This window comes from Grammomys surdaster, unplaced genomic scaffold (genome assembly GCF_004785775.1).
Source record: "Grammomys surdaster isolate TR1022 unplaced genomic scaffold, NIH_TR_1.0 224, whole genome shotgun sequence".
In the NCBI taxonomy this organism is placed as follows: domain Eukaryota; kingdom Metazoa; phylum Chordata; class Mammalia; order Rodentia; family Muridae; genus Grammomys; species Grammomys surdaster.
Window position 1 is genome coordinate 1,377,418 of NW_021604669.1, and position 20,967 is coordinate 1,398,384.

The 20,967-nt window shown below is 48.8% G+C and overlaps 1 protein-coding gene across 5 annotated transcripts in view; it reads right to left on the minus strand.

Annotated features, from left to right (window-relative positions):
• Window positions 1–20,967, minus strand: part of Dennd3 (DENN domain containing 3) — a 58,619-nt gene that overhangs the window by 20,996 nt on the left and 16,656 nt on the right. For 4 of the 5 annotated variants that reach the window (XR_003712147.1, XM_028773263.1, XM_028773266.1 and 1 more), the window contains exons 6-13: window positions 18,637–18,756; window positions 18,062–18,280; window positions 14,377–14,498; window positions 10,260–10,415; window positions 8,194–8,290; window positions 6,537–6,640; window positions 5,849–6,048; window positions 3,722–4,243 (exon numbers count right to left, since the gene is read on the minus strand). Coding sequence is in view for 4 of the 5 variants with exons in the window: in XM_028773263.1 (XP_028629096.1) it covers window positions 3,722–4,243; window positions 5,849–6,048; window positions 6,537–6,640; window positions 8,194–8,290; window positions 10,260–10,415; window positions 14,377–14,498; window positions 18,062–18,280; window positions 18,637–18,756 (1,540 nt within the window). In the remaining variant the exon portion in view is untranslated. The remainder of the gene's footprint in view (window positions 1–3,721; window positions 4,244–5,848; window positions 6,049–6,536; window positions 6,641–8,193; window positions 8,291–10,259; window positions 10,416–14,376; window positions 14,499–18,061; window positions 18,281–18,636; window positions 18,757–20,967) is intronic. The other variant, XM_028773265.1, reaches the window with a different exon arrangement.

Here is a 20,967-nt window from a genome sequence, read left to right on the forward strand (position 1 = left end):
AGAGTTGCCTTGGTCATGGTATCTGCTCAGAGTTGCCTTGGTCATGGTATCTGCTCAGAGTTGCCTTGGTCATGGTATCTGCTCACAGCAGTAAACCCTAAGACACATGAGAGGATTCAGCTTTGCCAAATTTCTACTTTCAGCGCGGCCACTCCACTTAACTAAAACACACATACTCTCAACAGCAGGACAGCAGGGTCCTGCCCCTTCCCAGGGCACTTCCCCACCTAAGGAACCACATAAATGAAGGCCACTGACGGCTCATTGGCCAGGTTCACGACTACAGAACAGGCGCCCAGCTGTGACTCACTTCCCAGGCTCCCAGGCACCGAGGGGTCATGTCAGATGCCACCACAGGCAGAGGAAGAAGAAAGGCACTGAGAGGCAGGCTCTCTTCCTACACCAGGGTCCACTAGCCGTTGAGTAATTGAGTGACCAGGCCATACCACGGCTGAGGAGGAGACAGAGGCACCACTAGGCATGCTCAGCCTGGTGCCAGGGGAGAATGACAACCCTATGGGTCTGAGCCACTCCTTTCAAGCCACTGCACACAGGACCCCTGGAGGGCAGAGAACCCTTAGGGTCTTCACATCCTTATGAGGTCACACAGTGAGAAGAGGAAAAGTGTGCCTATAGGCTCCTCAGGGTCTTTCTGTGAATGCCTCATCTCCTTTCACACAATAGCACACCCGTAGCTGTCCATACCTCCCCCACCCCCGACTTCCAAGCAGTGCAGGCTGTCACACAGAGGCCTGAGAAGTATATTTTACTGCACCTGGCAAGTGACAGGTGGCCCATCATCTCTGTCTTCCCCAAAACAGATATTCCTCTGGATGTGTGGATATCAAGTCTCTTCTATAAGTGACATGGTGTTAACAGGAAACTGCACACCCTCCCGTGGGCTCTAAGCCCTTTCAGGGCTGTGTGCCCAACACCATGGAAGTTCAAGTTTACGGCTTGGGCAACAATGACAAGAAAACCATCGGCACGTGCTCAGTAGAAAGCACATTCATCCTCCAGATATTTCTATCTGCAGATGGTAAACTCAGTGTACAGGCTGACTGGACGTGAGTGGCCAGCAGAGTCCGGCGAATACAACATTCAAGTGCCAGCATGGGATCAGATGGATGAGGACACCAGCCGGGCAGTGCTAGCTCACATGAGTCAGGCAGACCACTGGGACAATGATGCACACTGCCAGGCAGTGGGTGGCACACAGTCAGAGTGCTGGCACTCGGCTCAACTAAGCTCCTGGCTCTAAGCTAACCAGTTTACACAGGCCCTTGGGACAGGCGTCAGGACCCTCCCTGTCAGTGTGTGGAAAGGCAACATCACAGGACACCTCACAGTTACAAGATGATAGATACGCTGTGTGTCCTCCCCACAGCCAGTAGACAGAGCAGATGCCTGTGTCAGGGCGGGTAACATGGTTCAGTGAGAAATAAATTAGGATCACAAACTTCCACAAATGGCAGGACACGGGCCACGAGTGTACAACATTGCTGCGTGCTGCTGGGGGACAACTTGTCGTCAGGGTTTTTAAGCCAAACAGAAAGCAGAGCCTGGGTTGGGAACAGGGCTTCACTGGGGACCCAGAGCAAAGCCAAACCCAAGAAACAAGGGCCCTGTGATAAAGGGAAAGCCTTCTTAATCAGGTGGGTTGACCTGGCGCATGGTACACTGCCTCAGTGCTTCTGGGCATACGTGAGTGCTTCAGCTGCACCACAGCTGTGTAGGCAACTGGCAATCACTGGGTCAGACGCATCTGCAGGGGCAGATAGCCTCACATGTAAGTCAGCCATGCTGCATCTTGCAACCTCACCTGCGGCCTGTGCCTGCACATGTGTGCACTGTGTGCTGTGCATAGCGCCAGGCCATAGAACACCAGCAAAAGCTGCCCAAGACACTGACTTGGACCGGAAGCTACTGGGTGTTATGAGTGAGAGTGTCTTTAACATACAAAGTTTTCTGCTCTTACAGACACATACTGGTCTAATTACGGGGGGGAGGAGGGGGGAAGACCTCTAATATCTTCTTATTGTCATTACTCAACATGTAAATAGCAAATTAGTATATCTTTGCATTGCACCATCTTGGAATATTCTATCTTAAAATTGCTTTTTAAGCTTGAGTCGCTGACTGAGACTTGAGTTGCTGATTTAAAGAAAATCATTAAGTGAATTTTGGCTTGGAATTAGGATGGAATTTCAAATAATTTCTGAAACTAACCTATTCACACATCTACCGTTTTTACTAAGTATTAATGCAAAGAGGGGTTCTCAGGACTGATAATTACACCGAAGATGGGCTATGCCCTGTGGAATCAAATATTCAGTCAAGATTTTACAAGATTTTTTTCGTTTAAGACAGAATCTCACTCTGTATCCCAGACTGACTTAAAACCCACTATGTAGTCTAGGCTGGCCTTGAATTCACAGTTCCTCCTACCTCTGTTTTCCAGGTGCCAAGATTGCCGACAGGGGCCACAATGCCCACCTTCAAGGTTTAATTTTTGACTAGGTATGATAGTGAATGCCTTTAATCCCAGGACTTGAGAGGCAGTGGCAGGCTGATCTCTGTGAGTCTGAGGCCAGCCTGGTCAGCCAGGACACCCTGGTCAGCCTGGTCAGCCTGGTCAGCTGACAGGACAGCCAGAGGTATACAGCAAGACTCTGTATCAAAAGGAGGCTGGGGGGGGGGGGGGGGAGAGGAGCTGGCAGATGGCTCAGCAGTTAAGAGCACTGGCTGCTCTTCAGAGGTCCCAGGTTCAATTCCCAGCAACCACATGGCAGCTCACAACTGCCTGTAACTCCAATTGCAGGGGATCTAAAACCCTCACACAAACATTGGCAGAACACCAATGCATGTAAATTAAGAATAAATAAAAATATTTAACTTTCTATGTAAAAATAAATAAGTACATTCATCTCATTATATGGGAGATTTGCTTTCATCTTTTAAAAAAAATAGATCTTTTTCTATTTTCTTTATTTTATGTATGAGTGCTCTGCTGCATATACACCTGCATGCCAGAAGAGGGCATCATATCCCTTTATAGATGGTCGTGAGACGCCATGTAGATGCTGGGAATTGAACTCAGGACTTCTGGAAGAACAGCCAGTGCTCTTATCCGCTGAGCCATCTCTCCAGCCCCCCTAAAATACAGATTTTTTAAGACAGCTTCACACAGCCCAGGCTGTTCTCAACCTTGTTATGTAACCAAGAATAACTCCGTCTGTCGGATCCTCCTGTCTGTCTCCCCATCTCTCATGCTGGGATTATAACTGTGAGCCACCATGCCTGGTTTATTATAGGTTCTGGGGTTGGACCCAGGACTTCAAGCATACTAGACAGACACCCTGCCAGCTGAGCTACATCCCAGCCCTGCTTCTCTCTTTAATCAATGTTAATATTGTATTGTATATAACATGATTTAAAATGCATTTCTCTATGATTTATTATCAGTGTTTGCTTTGCACGCACTTGCACTTTCTCTGATTTACCTAGGTCTCATGGGAGACTCTTGGGTGAAAGTCGTTATGAGTGGGAATTATGCAGTTCCAGCTCAGGGAACAGTGACAAGAAAAAAAAAAAGCCTGTCCATGTTCAGTGAGGAAACAGCTCATTTTTATACCTTGAATCTTTAGGAGGTTGAATTATAGCTATAGACCTGCAGACCCAGAGGACATTGGTACCCAGGGATGCTGTGGGGCCCTCTTACCGTAGGTCAGTGCGTCAAACAGGCGGTGGATGACAACGGCGTCCTTCACAATCCCTGACTCCTGGACCCGCTTCACAAAGTCATTGAGTTGCATGTGCTTCTTGGGCAGTTCGAAGTTCTTCACAGTGTCGTCTGCCTTGGGGGCCTCTCCATGCTTATCAAAGACCTCTGTGATGAGCCGCCTGAGCTCCGGCGTCCGCTCAGCCTGGGCCCGCTCAGAGGCCGACATGGATTCCACCATTCTCTTGACAAGATCAGCTGGGAAGATCCCTATGTCGGTCTTATACAGGTTCTGGAAATCCAAGAGGGCACTCAGCAGTTGTCCCTGCATCAGATGGATAAGACCACGCAGGTAGAAGTACCTGGCTAGGAGCAGAGAGTCACTAGGACCCAACAGGGCCATGGCCTTGCTCAGGAGAGTAACGAGGTCCGTGTAGTACGCCTGAACACACTCGCTCATCAGTGGGAAGTGGATCTCAGGGATCTTGAATGTATATGTTGACTTAGGGGTCACTTTGAGAACTAAAACAAACCAACAAGGGGAAATGCATGTAATTAGCATGGTCCTGGAAAGGCAGAGAAGTACCCACCAAGCCACAGGCACGAGTTGTATGCCTTGGGCAAGAACCCACGTGTCCCATCCAGGGCAGTCCCCATCCCCCAGAGGTAAAGAAGGGCCCATTTTGTTCCCAGAGTAGCAGTAACTATCCTCCATGGGACAATTATGTTTTTAAAACCATGAAATACTAAGTAAAAATGCTAGGACTGGGCCCTTGAACATTAAGCTGATAACCAAAGCCAAGATACGCCTGCCAAATAGGGCTCAGCCTTTGGTAGCATTGTCACCTTAACAGTAGCTCTGGGCAGTGGTTAGCCCAGTAGTCCCACTGCAAAGATTCAAAAGATAAGGACAAAAGACACCAGAGCTTCTAAGTGCCACAGGCATTTGGAAGCATGACCTGAATCCCCCCAGGGACTAAACACTGACCAAGAGGTGAAGTCCCTCTCCTCCCAGGAGCTTTCTTGGGACAAGGGACCGACCAGAGGCAGCAGTCACATCCACACCCATGCCAGAGGTGGTACTTTGGTTATAGAGGCTGGAGGAAGGTGGAGCCTGCGATGGTCAGGGAGCTCAGGATGAACACAGAAAAGGCAGGCAGGCTGTATCCCAGAGTGAGTGTGCACACACCTGCCAAGCCCAGAAAAGGAACTGGTCTGCCTGTGGTCACACAGCCAGGAAGTAGCGCTCACACCTCCTACTGCTCTGAGCTCTGAGACTTTTTCATACTTTCTTTTCATTTTCATACTTTCTTTTCAGAGAGACAGCCTGAGCTATAAGAACAGCAGCCAAGCCGGGCAGTGGTGGTGCACACCTTTAATCCCAGCACTTGGGAGGCAGAGACAGGTGGATTTCTGAGTTCGAGGCCAGACTGGTCTACAGAGTGAGTTCCAGGACAGCCAGGACTACACAGAGAAACCCTGTCTCGAAAAACCAAAAAAAAAAAAAAAAAAAAAAAAAAAGAACAGCAGCCATAAAGGCTTGGCAGCCAACAGTCTCTCCTACCCAGTAAGGACTCAGCGGGGCTCACAGTATACGTCTATAATGTAAGACAGAACAGGAGGAGCCTACAACATGGCTTGTAGATATCTAACTGCACATCCTTTAGGAAGGAACTGGTACCAACCAGGGGCATCCCATCACACATCTGTAAATATAGACATGTAGTATATGCATCACACACACACACACACACACATACACACACACACACACACACACACACACACACACACACACGGCAGTGGGGGAGCACATGAGCATGGACACAAAATAACTTTTTAAAAAATAGCTTTTTGGATTTTTTCCTGTTTTTATGGAGGCAGGACCTCAGTCTCACAATGAGCACATTCACACAGAGTGGGCAGCTTGAAACCTGGGCTGGCCCTGAGCTCAGAAGCACCAATCCTGCCCCAGACAGACCCCTGAACTGCTAAAATTGTAGGCACTTACCACCATGCCTGGCCAAAATAGTTTACACTGTTAAACACATTCACTCACTCGGAACCAGGTTATGATGTCTGAGCTGCCATGTTGAAAGAGTAGACGCAGGAGGGTAGCCTCCTCACCTGGACTGCTACTTTTGCAGCTTGAGGTGTCCATTATCCGAAGCGATGAGTTCCTGGGTGGCAGCTCGGGCAGGGAGATGTCCTGCAGGTTGGGCATGCTGACCACCATGCGCCTGTGGGTGATGTGCAGGGGGGAGGCCTTCCTAGAGGCCATCTTCTCCACAGTAGGTCTCCTTGGACTTATCAGCATCCTGTCTATCCTAGGGAAAAGCAAGAGTTCACGTCGTGGACACAAAGACGGAAGTGTGAACCTCCACTACCTATCACATCCAGAGTAGTGAGCAGGGTGAGAGCCACGCACAGGCTGGTAAGAACCTGTCACTAAGTCCAGCCTCAAGTAGCTCAAGGGTAAAGGGACAGAGGTTCTCAGCCCACAGTCCCAGAGATGAACAGGGCACTGTCATGGGTGATGCACACACGACATCAGGAAAACACAGGGGAAAAAAATAGGCCTGTGAATGGGGAACACGGGAAGGAAGTAAAGATGGACAAAGATCAGGGTGTGGTACAGGATGCCCGGCCAGGCACACAAAGCCTGCCCCCACAAACAGGGACACACAGAGGATGCATCTTTGAAGGCTCACAGTGAATTCCTCAATGGTCCGCTGAATTGATTGTTTATATGTCCAAATGAAATGGACATGTGAGCCCTCGATCCCCAGAGAGGAACTAGAACAGAGTTAGGCACCTGTCCTCCTCAGACTGAGTGTCGAGGTCCATCCGAGCAAAGGCATCCATCCTGTCATTGAGGCGGGCCTTCAGAAAGGAGTGGAACATGTAGGTATCCAAAACCTGCATGTGAGAAAGGCCGTCATACTGTGCTCACGGTCCTCCGGCCTCCATCCAAAGCCAACAGCAGCCCCACTGAGGCATGGCCTCCCCTGTACATGCTCCTCCGGGCAAGAGTCTGTGCAAGCAGGAAACTTCACAACTGGTGCTTGTTTTTTTTTTAAATTTAATTATTTTTAGGAATGTGTCTGTGAATAAATGCAGGTGCCTACAGGGGCCAGAGGGGTCAGATTCCCCATATCTGTGATTATCATGTGAGTCACTCAAAGTGGGTGCTGGAAACTGAACTAGAAGAGTGGAATACAATCTGAGCCGTTGAGCCATCTCTCTAGGCTTGCAATCGGTTCTTATGTACTCAGAGATTCCTGACCTGCAACCTGAAAAAACACAAAAGCTAAAAAAAGCCCAGGCCGCCTGGCCACTCGCCCAGCTGTGCTTGTAGTATATGTGGCCCTCACCCCAGACACCACTGCCCTTCACAGCACTCGGTCTGGCTCTGTCTGCTTTCACAGGCTGCTTCAGCCAGGCTCAGGAACCAGACAGCCCCAGGATCCTGACTCTACAGGGGACCCCCCCCCCCCAAGCACCACAGTTGTTTCCACCTAGGTATGTAGGTAAGCAGTCCGGCAAGCAAGCTCTTAAGACTACAGAAATCCTCGCAACGAAAGTAGGAAGAGGAGGTAAAAGGAACCCAGATCCACAGGGGAGGGTGAGGGGTCCACAAACAGCCAAGCCAGGAACCCAAAGGCAGGAAGACGCAAAAGAGAAACAGGCCACATAAAAGTTGAAGGGAATAGTCTGAATAGCTAGAGAACCCAGAGCTGGTATGGATAGCCCTGTCCCAGATAGTGGGTACGCAAACCGACCTGGATTACTATAAGAAAGCAGAGGACACCAGGAGGGTCACAGGGCAGAAAAGGAGAGGAGAAGCACACATGAGCCATGCAGGAGTCACACCAGTTATCCCAGTGGATGGGTTAACCTGTACCCTGGAGGCAGGCAGCTCTTCCCACCTCAAAGATGTCACAACAGACCCACAGGGGGTCCGAAGGGCTGCTGGCCAGATCAAAACCTGTGCGCTCTATGATGGACAAGCCAGTCATTAAGGATAGAACAGAAACAATGGGCTCCCCCACAAACTTAGGCTAATGTCAGGAAGCTGCCAAGACACAGCTAAGGTCAGCTTCTGAGAGAAAGAAAGGACCAGCGCTCTCAGATTAGCAGGGCAATGCCAAGGAACTCTCCCAGGGCCAAGCTCTCCTCACACACAGAGCAAAGGCTGCCTAGGCTGAAGACGGTGACGAGCAGAGGGGACTAATGTCCTGACTGAGGACATGGTCACCCAGGTATCCACATGTGCCACATGCTTAATACTGTGTCTTACTTAATGTACTATGCTACAAAGCTAACTTAGAAATGAGGCGGCAATGGAACCAGACCAAAAAAAAAGCTTCTGACCAATACAATAAGACATGATTAGATCAGGAAAAGCCTTTGAGAAAGGGTTCAACACAGAGGGGTAAGTGGGCGGAGCCTCCCAGCCCCGCCCCTCTCACCTGCTTATAAAACTGCTGGTCCCCTGCCGCTCTGGTCTTGAGAAACTCCTCGCTGTTGAAGACCCGGTGCTCATAATTCAAGTGATTCTTCACTTCCCTAACAAAGAGAAGGTGGGCCATGTGCTCAGCCACCACAATGCCCAAAGTCACACTGTCTAGCAGCAGCATGGTGCCGAGAAGCATGCTCTTCGGAGCTTACTGCATCCCAGGATGACAGCATCAGCATGGACTGGGTGGTCCCCATCACTTCTCTGACCAGGAAGAAGGTGGGAGACAGGGCCACCGCCTCCTTGGACCTCAGCTCTTTATGTCAATTAAGACTCAACAATCAAGCCGGGCGGCGGTGGCGCACGCCTTTAATCCCAGCACTTGGGAGGCAGAGGCAGGCAGATTTCTGAGTTCAAGGCCAGCCTGGTCTACAGAGTGAGTTCCAGGACAGCCAGGGCTATATAGAGAAACCCTGTCTCGAAAAACCAAAAAAAAAAAAAAAAAAGACTCAACAATCAGCTATTGTGCTACAAAAGCCACCGGGCTCAGAGGTCAATTTGGAGGTAGAGGGCATGAAAACGCTGCCTACAATGCAGCCACCAGTCTATCCAGCCAAGTCCCTCCACTCCATAACCTGCCTTACAAGCTCGTGGGACTTCAGTTTACAATCTCCCTAAGCTACAGTGGCATGCTATCAATACTTGATGGCCTACAGGGTATGGCCAGATGGATGTGCCTGGTGTCTTCCTTCCACTGTGAGTGAAGACACATTCATCTAGAGACACAGAGTCTTACAGCCTGGAATCTTCTTTTCTTCCTACTGTTCTATTTTGAGCAGGGTGAATAGTCTCAATAGTAGCTCAAGCTGGCCTCACACTTGGGAGGACAGCCTTGCACTACAGATCTTCCTATCTCTGCCTTTTCCCAAAATTCTGGGATCACAAGCTTGCACCAAGACACTTGGTTATAAACTGTTTTGTTGTTGTTTTGCTTTAAAAAAAAAAAAAGACATTCAACCATTTCAGTTTTAAAAAATTTGTTTCCCTGGGGCTGGAAAGATGGCTCCGCAGTTAAGAACATAAGAGAACTTCCAGAGGTCATGAGTTCAATTCCCAGCAACCACATGGTGGCTCACAGCCATGTTATGGGATCCGACGCCCTCTTCTGGTGTGTCAGCAACAGTGTGTTCATATACATAAAGTAAATAAATAAATCTTTAAAAAAATATTTGTCTCCCAGGAATAGAAAAGAAGCATACTCGGGACCACACTTTGAGCAAAGAAACAATACAATCTGTCTCTGACACACCTCCTTATTTTCTTCCTAATCAATTTGCTTTCTGTAAGTGAAGACATCAAAAAGACAAGGCTGTTTAAGTTTCAGTTTGGGAATAATCAGAATACTGGGAGAGCCATGGCTCTCTGCCAACCTGCTCCCCTGAATGGACAGCCCTTCAGAACAGACCAGAGATTGCATCAGAGCCTCCTTCTCTGTGGATGCAGGGAGCAAGCAGCAAGAGGGGAACAGAATGCTGTAGATTTAAGAGTTGGAAGAAAGGAAAGGCCCCAAGCTGTAATATAATTCCTTAAGTAATGTGTGTTGACGCTGGACGTAACAACTCAGTTCCTGTACCGCATCACACTCAACACACAAACTTTATTTGACTACTTAGCTGATGCCCGGGGCTTAGACAACACAGGCACACACCACGGAAGTGGACAATGTCAGAGAGCTTCCCAGAAGCAAAGACCACACACTCATCTGTCCTGAGCCCCTTGGATGCCATACTGTCTGGTTTCTGAGTCCTGTGGATATGATGACTCAGGTATCTCTTCATAACTTCTAGAATATGCTCTCCCTGGACCGACCCTGAGCCTTTGGCCAGAGCACACAGGCACCATCTCCCAGGAAGCCACCTTAGAAATAGCCATTCAAGTGTCCAGTGATAGGAGAGACAGAGATGGTCAAGGCTGGGAGGGTTCTGGGCAGGGTCAGAGTAGACCCTGCTGGTCTGGTCACGAGGAAAGGTTGGGGAATGAATTCAGTAGTCACTCCTAGATCTGTGAACTTTAAAATACCTGAAGATGCCAACAAGCAGCTGTAGAGTGATATGCTGAATCTTGCAGTTGAGAGTCTGCTGCCAGGCTCGGTGGCGGGCTCGGCCCTCATTCAAGTCTGTGCTGGTACTCAGATGGGCGAAGTGTAAATCTGGGTGCAGCTGGAGGCTCTGGACTCTGGGTAAAAAGCAGACTAAGCTGAGTACCTGGTGTCATGTGACCAGAGGCCAAGGAGACAGTTCAAGATGCTCTGATGCCCGTCATCCGTGAGGGAGGGCATTGAGAGCTTATTCACGATTCCAAATGTCACCACACGAAGGCCTTGCTTCAGATCCAAGCAGGCCTGTTTCCAAGACACAAGAAATGTCCTGTGTCAGGGTTCCCAACAGCTACCCAGCAGCATCCTTTGCCTGGCGAGGATCAGAAGCCATTCTGTGTCCTGAGTGCCACCCTTCTTGGCCTAGCATGGAATGGCCCCTGGCTCATTTGCATGTCCTCAAGCACAGAGGAACTCACCCAGAGCCACCACCCAGGCCTAGGGCCTGGCCTTCCCATCAGCAATGCAAGCCTGTGTTTTGAGAAAAGCTTGGTGATATGGCCCTGGGCTCAATCCTCAGCATTTCAAGGTTATGAAATTTGCCCAAGAGGAGGCTCTGGGCATCAGCAAACAAGCCTGCCATTTTAAACAGGCAGAAGCAACACATGTTTGTTCCACAAATGTTCTTTGTGTACCCACTATGGGCCAGACACAGTCCTGAGTATGGACCAGGGAGAGGCCCTGGCGAATGGATCTTATGCCAGAGTAGGGGAAACAGAAAACAGAGACGTGAGCCACAGAGCAGGACATGATAGAGGCCAGCAGAGACACCATGTGGTGGGGCTATGGACGTGAGAAGGCAGACTATTGGAGAGTGCTAAGAGAGAGTCTGACCCTGCTCTGTGAGAAGCAAGGTACAAGGCCCCTAGGGGTAAGGCAGAGGAGAGGCTCTTGGGTGCTCACAGCCCTGCTATGAGCACAATGAGCTTGCAGGGTCCAGCATAGTTCAAAACCACATGGACCCTAAGGAGCAGGCAGGGGTTGGGGCGGCTGCCCTGGGTGTGTGTCTGAGCCCTGCTGACCTGACCAGGGAGGCCTCACAGGTCCTTCCCTGTCTGACAGGGTTATGGCAACTGTACATTAACACCAAACTGACATTCGCCAGGCAGAACACATTGCAGGGTACAGGGGAGACAGAACATCAGTGGATCCCTGGCATGAAACACAGCGGTGCTGCCTGCAGTGTGGTGGTCTTCTGTTTGGGCACAGTTGGGAGTAAGAAGCTGTTCCCTGCAGAACCTTGTCCTTCCCACACACACTGAGCCAGCACTACTGAGAAAGGGGCCCTTATCCCTGACCTACAGTGAAGAAAGCGTCTCATCATAAGAAAAGGAAGAGCATTGTGGTCTAGGACTTCTAGGGGAATCTGGGAGAAAAAAAACCCACTGCCCTGTGTCCCTCTGGTCACACATATGTGTATAGGTATGCTCTGTCTTCTAGGACAATTAAGGAGGCCCCACAGTGGCCTAGATCAGGCTTAGAAGCATATGGACCTGTCAGGTTTATAAAACAGTGTTCCTGGACTGAATCCCTACAAGATGCTCCACCCAGAGGCTCATTCTGGAGGAGCCCTGCCATGAGAGGGACTCAACCCCATTCCCCTGTACTTGTATTCTGAAAAGCAAGCATGCCAACAATGCTAGGTTCTTCTGCCAAGGCAAACAGCCAGGACAGCATGGAATGACTCTGCCATCCTTATCAAGAGGAATGTAAGAATCCACTCAGGAGGGCTGGTGAGATGGTTCAGCGGTTAAGAGCACTGACTGCTCTTTCAGAGGTCCTGAGTTCAAATTCCAGCAACCACATGATGGCTCACAACCATCTGTAATGGGATCTGATGCCCTCTCATGGGGTGTCTGAAGACAGCTACAATGTACTTACATATAAATAAAAATAAAAACCTTTGGGCCAGAGAGAGCAGGACCTGAGCGAGAGGGAGAAGGGAAGGAAAAAAGAAAAAAGAATTCACGCAGGAGCCTGACCCAAACCCCTAGGTGGCTGTAGGAAGATGGCCATAACTGTGGCTCCCACAGCCATGAAGAGCAACTCCTCATGTCTCCCTACCATATCTTTGAAGTCTTTCTTTTAAACATTATTATTATTATTATATATTTGAGACAGAGTTTCTCTGTGTAGCCTTGACTAAGACCGGGATAGCCTTAAACTCAGAGATTCACCTGACTCTGTCTCTCAAGTGCTGGGATTAAAGGTTTGCACCACTACAGCCCAACAAACATTTTTTTTAATCTATTTGTTTTTATTTTATGTGCATCAGTGTTTGGCCTGCATGTATGTCTGAGTGAGATGTCACAGGAGACGTCACAGGTGTGACGTGTTAGATCCCCTGAAACAGTTACAGAAAGTTGTGAGCTGCCATATGAATGCTGGGGATTGAGTCTGGGTCCTCTGGAAGAGCAGCCAGTGCTCTTAACTGCTGACCCATCTCTTTGGAGTCTTTCAAACTTCTAATGAAAGGGGTTGGAGAGACGGCTGAATAGTTAAGTCCTCTTCCAGAGGACCCAGTTTCCATCTTTAGCATCCACACAGTGGCTTACAACAGTCTGCAACTGCAGTCTTGGGAATCCAACGCCCTCTTCTGTCATCCTCAAGCACAAAGCTCACACATGATACACAGACATCCATACAGGCAAAATATTCATATACTTAAAATTAACTTTTTAAAAAAAAAAGTATAAAAACTTCTAATGGTGGAAGAAATGGGAAACAAAAATAAATAAATAAAACAAAACAAAGCAAAAACAAACAAAAAAATGCTGGACTTCTATATGCGGGTTGAGTGTCCCTTACCCAAAATACTTTATTTAGCAGAGTGTGACTCAGTGCTAGCACGCTGGCTTAGCATGTGCTGAGGCCCTGGGTTCTAGCTCTACCATACCCCAAAGAACCCAACTTTGAGAGCAGAGGTGTTTCAGGTATGAAAATCTGAATACCTGCATATTCCTACACATATATGCATATACTATATACCTATGTAAATGTATATACTCGGCATATACTATACATCTCAGGGCTGGACCCAAACCTAAACACCAAGTTCATTTATGTGAAGACATAGATGAAGGCACTTTACCACAGTTGTGTTTTTTGTTTTGATTTTTTTTCTAGACAAAGAGTTTAATCTGTGTAGCCCTAGCTGTCCTAGAACTAACTCACTCTGTAGACCCACCAACCTCTGCCTCCTGAGACCTGGGATTACAGCCTCTCCCTCCTAAATGCTGGGATTAAAGGTGTGTGCCACCACTGCCTGGCTCATAGACCTATGTTTTTAATGTGATCTGTCACATGAGATCGGGTGAAACATTTTCCTCTTCTGGCACAGAGTCAGCATTCAAAGTGTTACAGATTTTGAAGTATTTTAAGTCTTGGATTTTTAGACAAGGGATACTTTACCAATAATTAGCAGACACCATCCAGGAAAAGGGAATATCCACAGGGCAGCATGAGAGCTCAGGAAAGCTCAGCACACATGCTCAAACACAATGCCCTGGCTTCCTAGTCCAAGGTTCCAGGGCTCCCAACAGAAGGACCAAAGCAGACCAGAGAGCATATCTGTATCTCAGCACTCTCAGAGGTAGAGACAGGAAGACTGGGCGTTTGAGGCCAGCCTTGACTACATAATGAGGCCCTGCCTAAAAAACAAACAAGGGCTGGGCTGTGGCTGAACAGCAGAGCCTTTATCACACACACACAAGTCCTGGTGTGACCCCCTAGTCCTAAGAGCCAAGCAGTGGTGGTGGCTCATGCCTTTAATCCCAGCACTCAAGAGGCAGATATAGGTGGATCTCTGAGTTCAAGGCCAGCCTGGTCTACACAGAGAGTTCCAGGACAGCTAGAACCACATAGTAAGACCTTGTCTAAACAAACAAACAAACAAACAAATAAAAATCCCCAAAAGAATAAAAATTCAAACATAATACCCACATCCTAACTATGTAAAATATACATCCCAATGAGAAATTAGGGAAGTGGCAAACACAGACTTGGAACCCAGGCATGTTCAAACACACCATTTCACATTACCTCTGAATGAAGGTCTGTGCCAGCAGAAGGGGGACATCGGGGATGTCTGTGTTGTCATCAGAAGACTTGGAGCAGGTAACACTCCCATGGTCAATGTCTATCAGGACCAAGCCATCAGCTTCCTGGAGGGTAGAGGTCAGGGTAAGACTCCGACTCTGCACACGCCTTTAAAAACCCTACAAATGTACTGCAGTCCCTGGGACAGTGCCAGGGTCAAGTCATCCTGCTTGGTTTGTCCTCCGAAGAAGATTAAGGTACTAGGAGTTCTGGCCATGGGTAAATCTGATTAAATGTGCCTGTCTCTTACTTCTCTGAATTGCAGGAGAATGTCCACCACGTATACTTTACTACAGTGTCAGTTCTATCTGCCCTATGCCCTTCACACCTACCCATCTTCGAACCACCCATGTTCCCAAACAGAATCTCTGTCCCCACTGGAGGCTAATTCACTGTCTCTTCCTTCCTTCCTTTGGCCTGTGGTATCCTCTATTTTACTTTGGGTCCCTATGACTTTGACCCCTCTATGGAGCCCATGTGAGTGGGCTCACGGAGTGTGCCTTGTCTTTCAGCTGTCTTGGAAGATCGTCTGGCTTGCACCAGGGCTCAGAATTCCTTTCGTTGTGAAAACTAAGCAGTTCAGCTGTATGCAGACCACAGCCCTTCTCTGAGTTTACATGCCAGGCAGGTTGTCGAGATTCCATCATCCCTGGGACAAATACTACGTGTACTACTTCATGGCGCCTTGAAGGAACATTCCAGAACTCCCCAAGTACCCTTCTCACACACACTGCCCAGTGTCTCACTCAGCTATCCAGTTAGCTCTGCCTCCCAGGACCCAAAACACAAGACTAAGTGACCCCAATACAGGGGTGGGATTTCTGAAAATATGCACACAGAGGGACTTATAAAGTCTTATCTGTGACAAAAAGTACTAGGCATGAGTGCATAGGTCTAGACCCCAAGACTCTCAAGTCTACATAAAGAGATAGGGACACTTAGAAGACACCACTCCTGCTTTGGCCCTGATCCCCACCCTTGGGGGGCATGTACAACACGTGTAGACAGCTTGTTCTGGGCCAAAGTCTGACTGGGCCAACATGGGTCCTCAGGCTAGGCACACAGTGCTGTCCTCCAGGCCGACACCAGGTGTGTGCAAGAGGTGGCCTGATTGGACTACTCCAGGGCCTCCCAGCTCTTTTCTGCTGACCCCATCCCATGAGAAGCGTTAACAGCACATAAACCCAAAATGCTGCTCTTGGACTCTTCCAGAACAAATAAATCACAAAAGCTAGTTTCCTGTAAGATTCCTGACCGGAATTGCTAAGTAAATATGTCTGGGGAATTTAAAAAAAAAAAAAGCTTCCTGCCTGAAGAGCCCAAACAAGATGGCTTTTCATGAGTGACATAAAAAAAGAGACGCAATTTTAAACATCAGAGTGCTGTCCATTCTTTCTGGTCCACAAGGCACTCAGGGTGAAGTTCTCTGTTTCTATCGCTCCCCCTTCCATGGAGGTCTGAACAGCCTCTTCCTAAGTTATTTTCCACAGTGAGTCACTGGCTTTGGCGAGAATATACAAGCCTGCCCACCCATCCACCCACATAGGAGAAATGGGGCAGCCTGGGAGGTGGGATTTCCTCTAAGTTTCTAGGAAATGGTGTGGCAGACAAAGAATCTGAAAGAGGCTGAGAGCAGAGCCAGGAGCACTGGGTGTCCAGTGTGTCTCCTCTGCTTTTGTCCATAAAGTGCTCAGAACACAATGTCAATGCAGGACGTGGTAAGTACAGCACGGGAATCATAAGTTCAAAGCCAACCTGGGCTTCAACAGTGAGTTCTGAACCAGCCTGAGCTACACACCGAGCCCGCCTCCCATTCTCACCAAGCCCTCCCCCCCCCCCACACACACACAATTTAAAATAATAAATCTTTCTGAAAAACCAAAAGTTATACGTGGTAACACACATCTATAACCCCAGCACTTCTACGGTGAGATGGGCGGTGAAGACAGGAGAATTACACAGAAGCTTACTGTGCAGCGAGCCTGGTGTTCACAGCAGAGGGTAGAACCAAGAAAGATCCTTTCTCAATGTGGAAGGTGAGAACTGACTTCAAAATGTCATCCTCTGACATACGTGCCATGGCGTGTATGCCACGGCCTCCTCATACATATATAAACACACACGCACACACGCACACACACGCGCATACACACGCACACACACGAATAAAATTTTAAAAAAGAAACAAAATGAAGTCAATTCAATGCCATTCTCCCTGTCCTATGGAACTGTCAGTGTGCACATAAAAAGATACCAGATGTAACTGGTAATAAATGATGCTATCCAGCCCTGAGCTGCCAGGCTCCCTTCACAGGAGGATCAGAAACAGTAACCGGCATCGGCATGAGATGGGAGGGACTGCGTGCTGTGTCCTCGAGTCCAACAGTGCCTCAGAGGGTCCTCAGCAGCACTGCCATTTCAGCTAAAAGGGAATGACCCCATCATCTGCCAACCACCTTCAAGCTGATGGTTGGACCCATCTACCCCAGATCCATGACAGATCACAATTTAAACACATCCCAGAGCCAGCACTGGGAAGGCCGAGGCAGAAGAATGGAGAGAGGGCTTGAGTGGCAACAGAGTGGCACTCTGTCACCAACAAATAAACACTATCTCCAATGAGCAGCACAGCGACCCTCCATTCAACACCTACAGTATGCCAGGTGCTACTCCAGGTCTCCTTTGGTCCTCAGTATAGCAACCAGATTGACACATTTGCTGTCCTTTGATGGCTAAGAAAGGAAGAAGTTCACCATTTCAGTAACTGAGAGCGGCACAGGGTGAACACCACGCCCACTGTTACCCAAGCACAGTAGAGACATTTAAGACAGCAAAGCAGGGCTGGAGGGATGGCTCAGTGGTTGACAGCTCTGGCTGCTCTTGCAGAGGTCCTGAGTTCAATTGCCAGAACCCACATGATGGCTCACAACCATCTGTAACGGGATCTGATGCCCTCTTCTGGCATGCAGGCATACATGCAGATATAGCACTCATCAATAAAATAAATCAGTCTTTAAAAACAAACACAGCAAAGCAGAAAGCACACTGCGGTGACAAGAGAGTGGCCATCCACAAGCCAGCTGTGTGCCAAAGTTGGAGCCCTGCCCCCACGAGGAAAAAGGCTTTGAGAGGGACTGACTGACTTATCCAGGTTACAGAGCTGATTAGCAGCAGAGGCTAGAGGTAACACCCCCCCCCCCATTGCCTGAATGTCTGTCCCCCACTCAAAGTCTACTGCAAGCCCCAGGCACTGCTCTGAACCTATGTGGGCTGGGCGTTACCACAAGACTCTGGCCCTTGAGCTGCAGGATTCCGACTTCACATCCCAAGGCAGGGAGAGAAAGGAACGAGTAAATAAGACTGCACGGTGTGTGCACACTCATAATGGCACGGGGTGGGGGCAGAAAACTCCATGTTGCCTATGCATGTATACACATGTATGTGGTGTGGTGTCCAGAGCACGGGAGCCTACAGACAGAACAGTGGTGCACTCCCGAACTGCAAGCACTTTCCTCTTTGCTCTTCACTTTACTGTGGAGATGCAGAGAGCTTTCGAATGCGGCTTCCCACCTACCGCTCAATGAAGTCACGTGGGTTTACTCCTCCCCATCAAAGTTCCCTCCCTCACCTTTCTGACTTCTTCAAAGTGGTCGAGATGACAGCCCATGAGGAAAGACGTGGGCGCCATGACGAAGTCCAGCATCTGACCCGACAGGATGGGCACAAAGGTGTGCTGCCACTGCAGGGGGTGGAGGTAGGCCACGAAGCACTCGGCCATGAGCGTCAGCAGGGCCCAGTCTGAGGAGAAGAACACGATGCGCTGTTCCGTCAAGATACAGGTCAGGATCTATAGGAGCAAGAGCACTGTTTGCTTCCAGTTGCTTTCGGCCCCTTTGGGCTAGGCATGGAAAGCCCCTCCCCCAGACCAGAGGCTGCTTCTAGCCTCATCCTGCATTCTATTTACAAAACCAAAGTCAGAGCTGCTTGTAGACACGTGTGCTGCATTAAGTGTCCAGTCTCAGCACACGGCACAAAAACTTTGAGTACACAGGTTCCTGGGGTCCTGGTTCTGCCCTTCCTTTTTTTTTTTTTTTTGGCAGTCCTGATGAGTTCACACCAAGAGGTTGAGGCAGGGGGCTCCACCCCCACTATAAAACACAGTTCAACCCTGTCTAACAACCACTGCTCCTGGCACGCACACACCTGCAACACTTTCTCAGGCCGGAAGCACAGCAGAGGCAGGTGCAGGTCCAGGTCGATGATGGGGCTCTCAGGGTCCGCTCGAGAGGGAAACACGACCTGCAGCGGCTTCATGTTAAATATCTGTGAGGACCAAGAGCTACTGTTAACTCAGAGAGCTGTCTACAACAGGGGTCAACATACCCCACATTCGCCATCTGGGCACAGAAAATGTCAGCATTAGAAACTGTCGTGAGGGTTAGGGAATGGCTCAGTTGGTAGAGCACACACTGTGTGCAAACGTGAAGTGCTATTAGATCCTTAGCACCCATACAAAAGCCCAGTGATGGTACATGGTTATAACCCCAGTGGAAGGCTGGACATGGTGGCACATGATCCCAGCCCTCAGGAGGAAGAGGCTGGCAGATCTCTGTGAGTTTCTGGGCAGCCTATGCTACACAGTGAAACCCTATCTAAAAAGGGAGATGGAGGAGGAAAAACAGGAGGAGGAACAGGAAGAGGGAAAAGAAAACCAGTGGCTGGATAGTCCAGTGGCTAGGAGCACTTGTTGCCCTTACAGAGGCCCTGGGTTTGGGTCCCTGGGTGGCTCATAACCATCTGTGACTCCAGTTTCAAGAGACCCAATGCCTGCTTCTTACCTCCGTGAGCACCATGCCCACACACAGTGTACCTAAATACATGTGGGCAAAACATTCTACACATTAAAAAAATATAAATCAAAAAAAAATATAAATCTAAAAAATTTAAATAGAAAAGAAAGTCACCACCACCATCACCACAGTCATTATCCCGGCACTAGGAAGGCAGACATTAGGATCCCTGGAGCTTGTTTGCCAACCAGTGTGGCCTAATTAGAAACCTCACATCTTAATGATAGACCCTATCTCTTAAAAAAAAAAAAAAAAAAAAAAGTTGGTGAGCCCCTGAGAAATACGCCCGAGGCTACCCTCTGACCTTCACAGGCAGAGCTCACACATGCATACATGCACACCCGAGCACACTCGAACACACGTACTCACCACATAGAAAGGGAAGCACCAAGGGAGGGCAGCCTCGGACAGGACAAGCTAGAGGACAGTCATGCAGAAAGACAGGTCCCAGTGACTTATGCTGGGACCTGAACCCAAGCCCAGCACCAGTCAGGCAAGTGCTCTGTATGGACTCACATCCCAGCCCCTAAATGATGTTCTATCTTGTCTTTTAGATAGGGTCTCTTGTAGCCCAGGCTAGCCCTGAGCTCACAATCTAGCAAAGAATGACCGTGAACTCCTTATCTTCCTACATCTAAAATCCTCAGCCTATTAACTAGTCAGCATGCTGGTCACTGGAGGACAAAGCTCAGTCTTAATCCAGACGTTTGTCCTAACTGCACGAATTCTAAACTGAACATGTTAGAAAAAAATCTTGGGTATTGTGTGTTCGTATTAGTTACTGAAAGCACATATTCTAAGTATTTCTTACCGAATACCCAGTTATTTTCAAACTTGTAACTCAGAACACGTTAAGGAAGACCTACTACTCTTATTATTTTGAAATAACACTTCAACTTCAGCTCCACATTCACAGAATACCTCAGCGTGTTAAGAGACCTAAAGTAGTCATGGAAGAAATCGAGAAGAAGTTCTGGTGCCTGCAGCAAGACATGGTGGTGTATCCATTCCCCAACCCAGAGAGAATAGAAAGATCTGGGTGCAGGCAAAGCAGACATCAGGACCAAGAGGGGCATCAGATCGGATGGGGAGCAGTACTGTTGGGGACACACACTCCTCAGACTTCCCAACTGTCATGCAAGTCCCTGTGTCAAGTGTATTTTCCTATGAAAAGGCGGAAAATAAGAAAACAGTAGCCACTGTTTTGGTGTCTTGGTACTGACAGTGCCACCACGTGCATCCTACCAACACACGGGGGCTCTGTGATTGCTAAGGCCAGGGGGGCTCCAGGATCGGGATCCAGTTCAAATGAGGCAGGTGGGCCGGGTGGGGCTCATGGTTGAACACTGGCCTAGCATGTCCCTGTATCTGAGTACTCAGCACCACAGAGCAAAGGGATAAAATACAGTAGCTGAGCCTGTGGCTCAGGCCTATAGTCCCAGCTATTTGGAAAACTGAGGCAGTGGGGTAATAGTTCAAGGCCAGCCTGAGCTACATAGTAAGTTCATGGCTAGATTGGGAAACTTAGGCAGTCCCTGTCTCAAAGTCAAAAGAGGGCTGGAGGGGTGTAGCTCAATAGTAGAATGTTTGCCAAGCACTGTAAGGCAGTGTATGCACCCAGCAGAACAGCTACACAACAGAAGAGAGACGGGAGAACACGCTAGAAGAGCTAAATAAATCACAG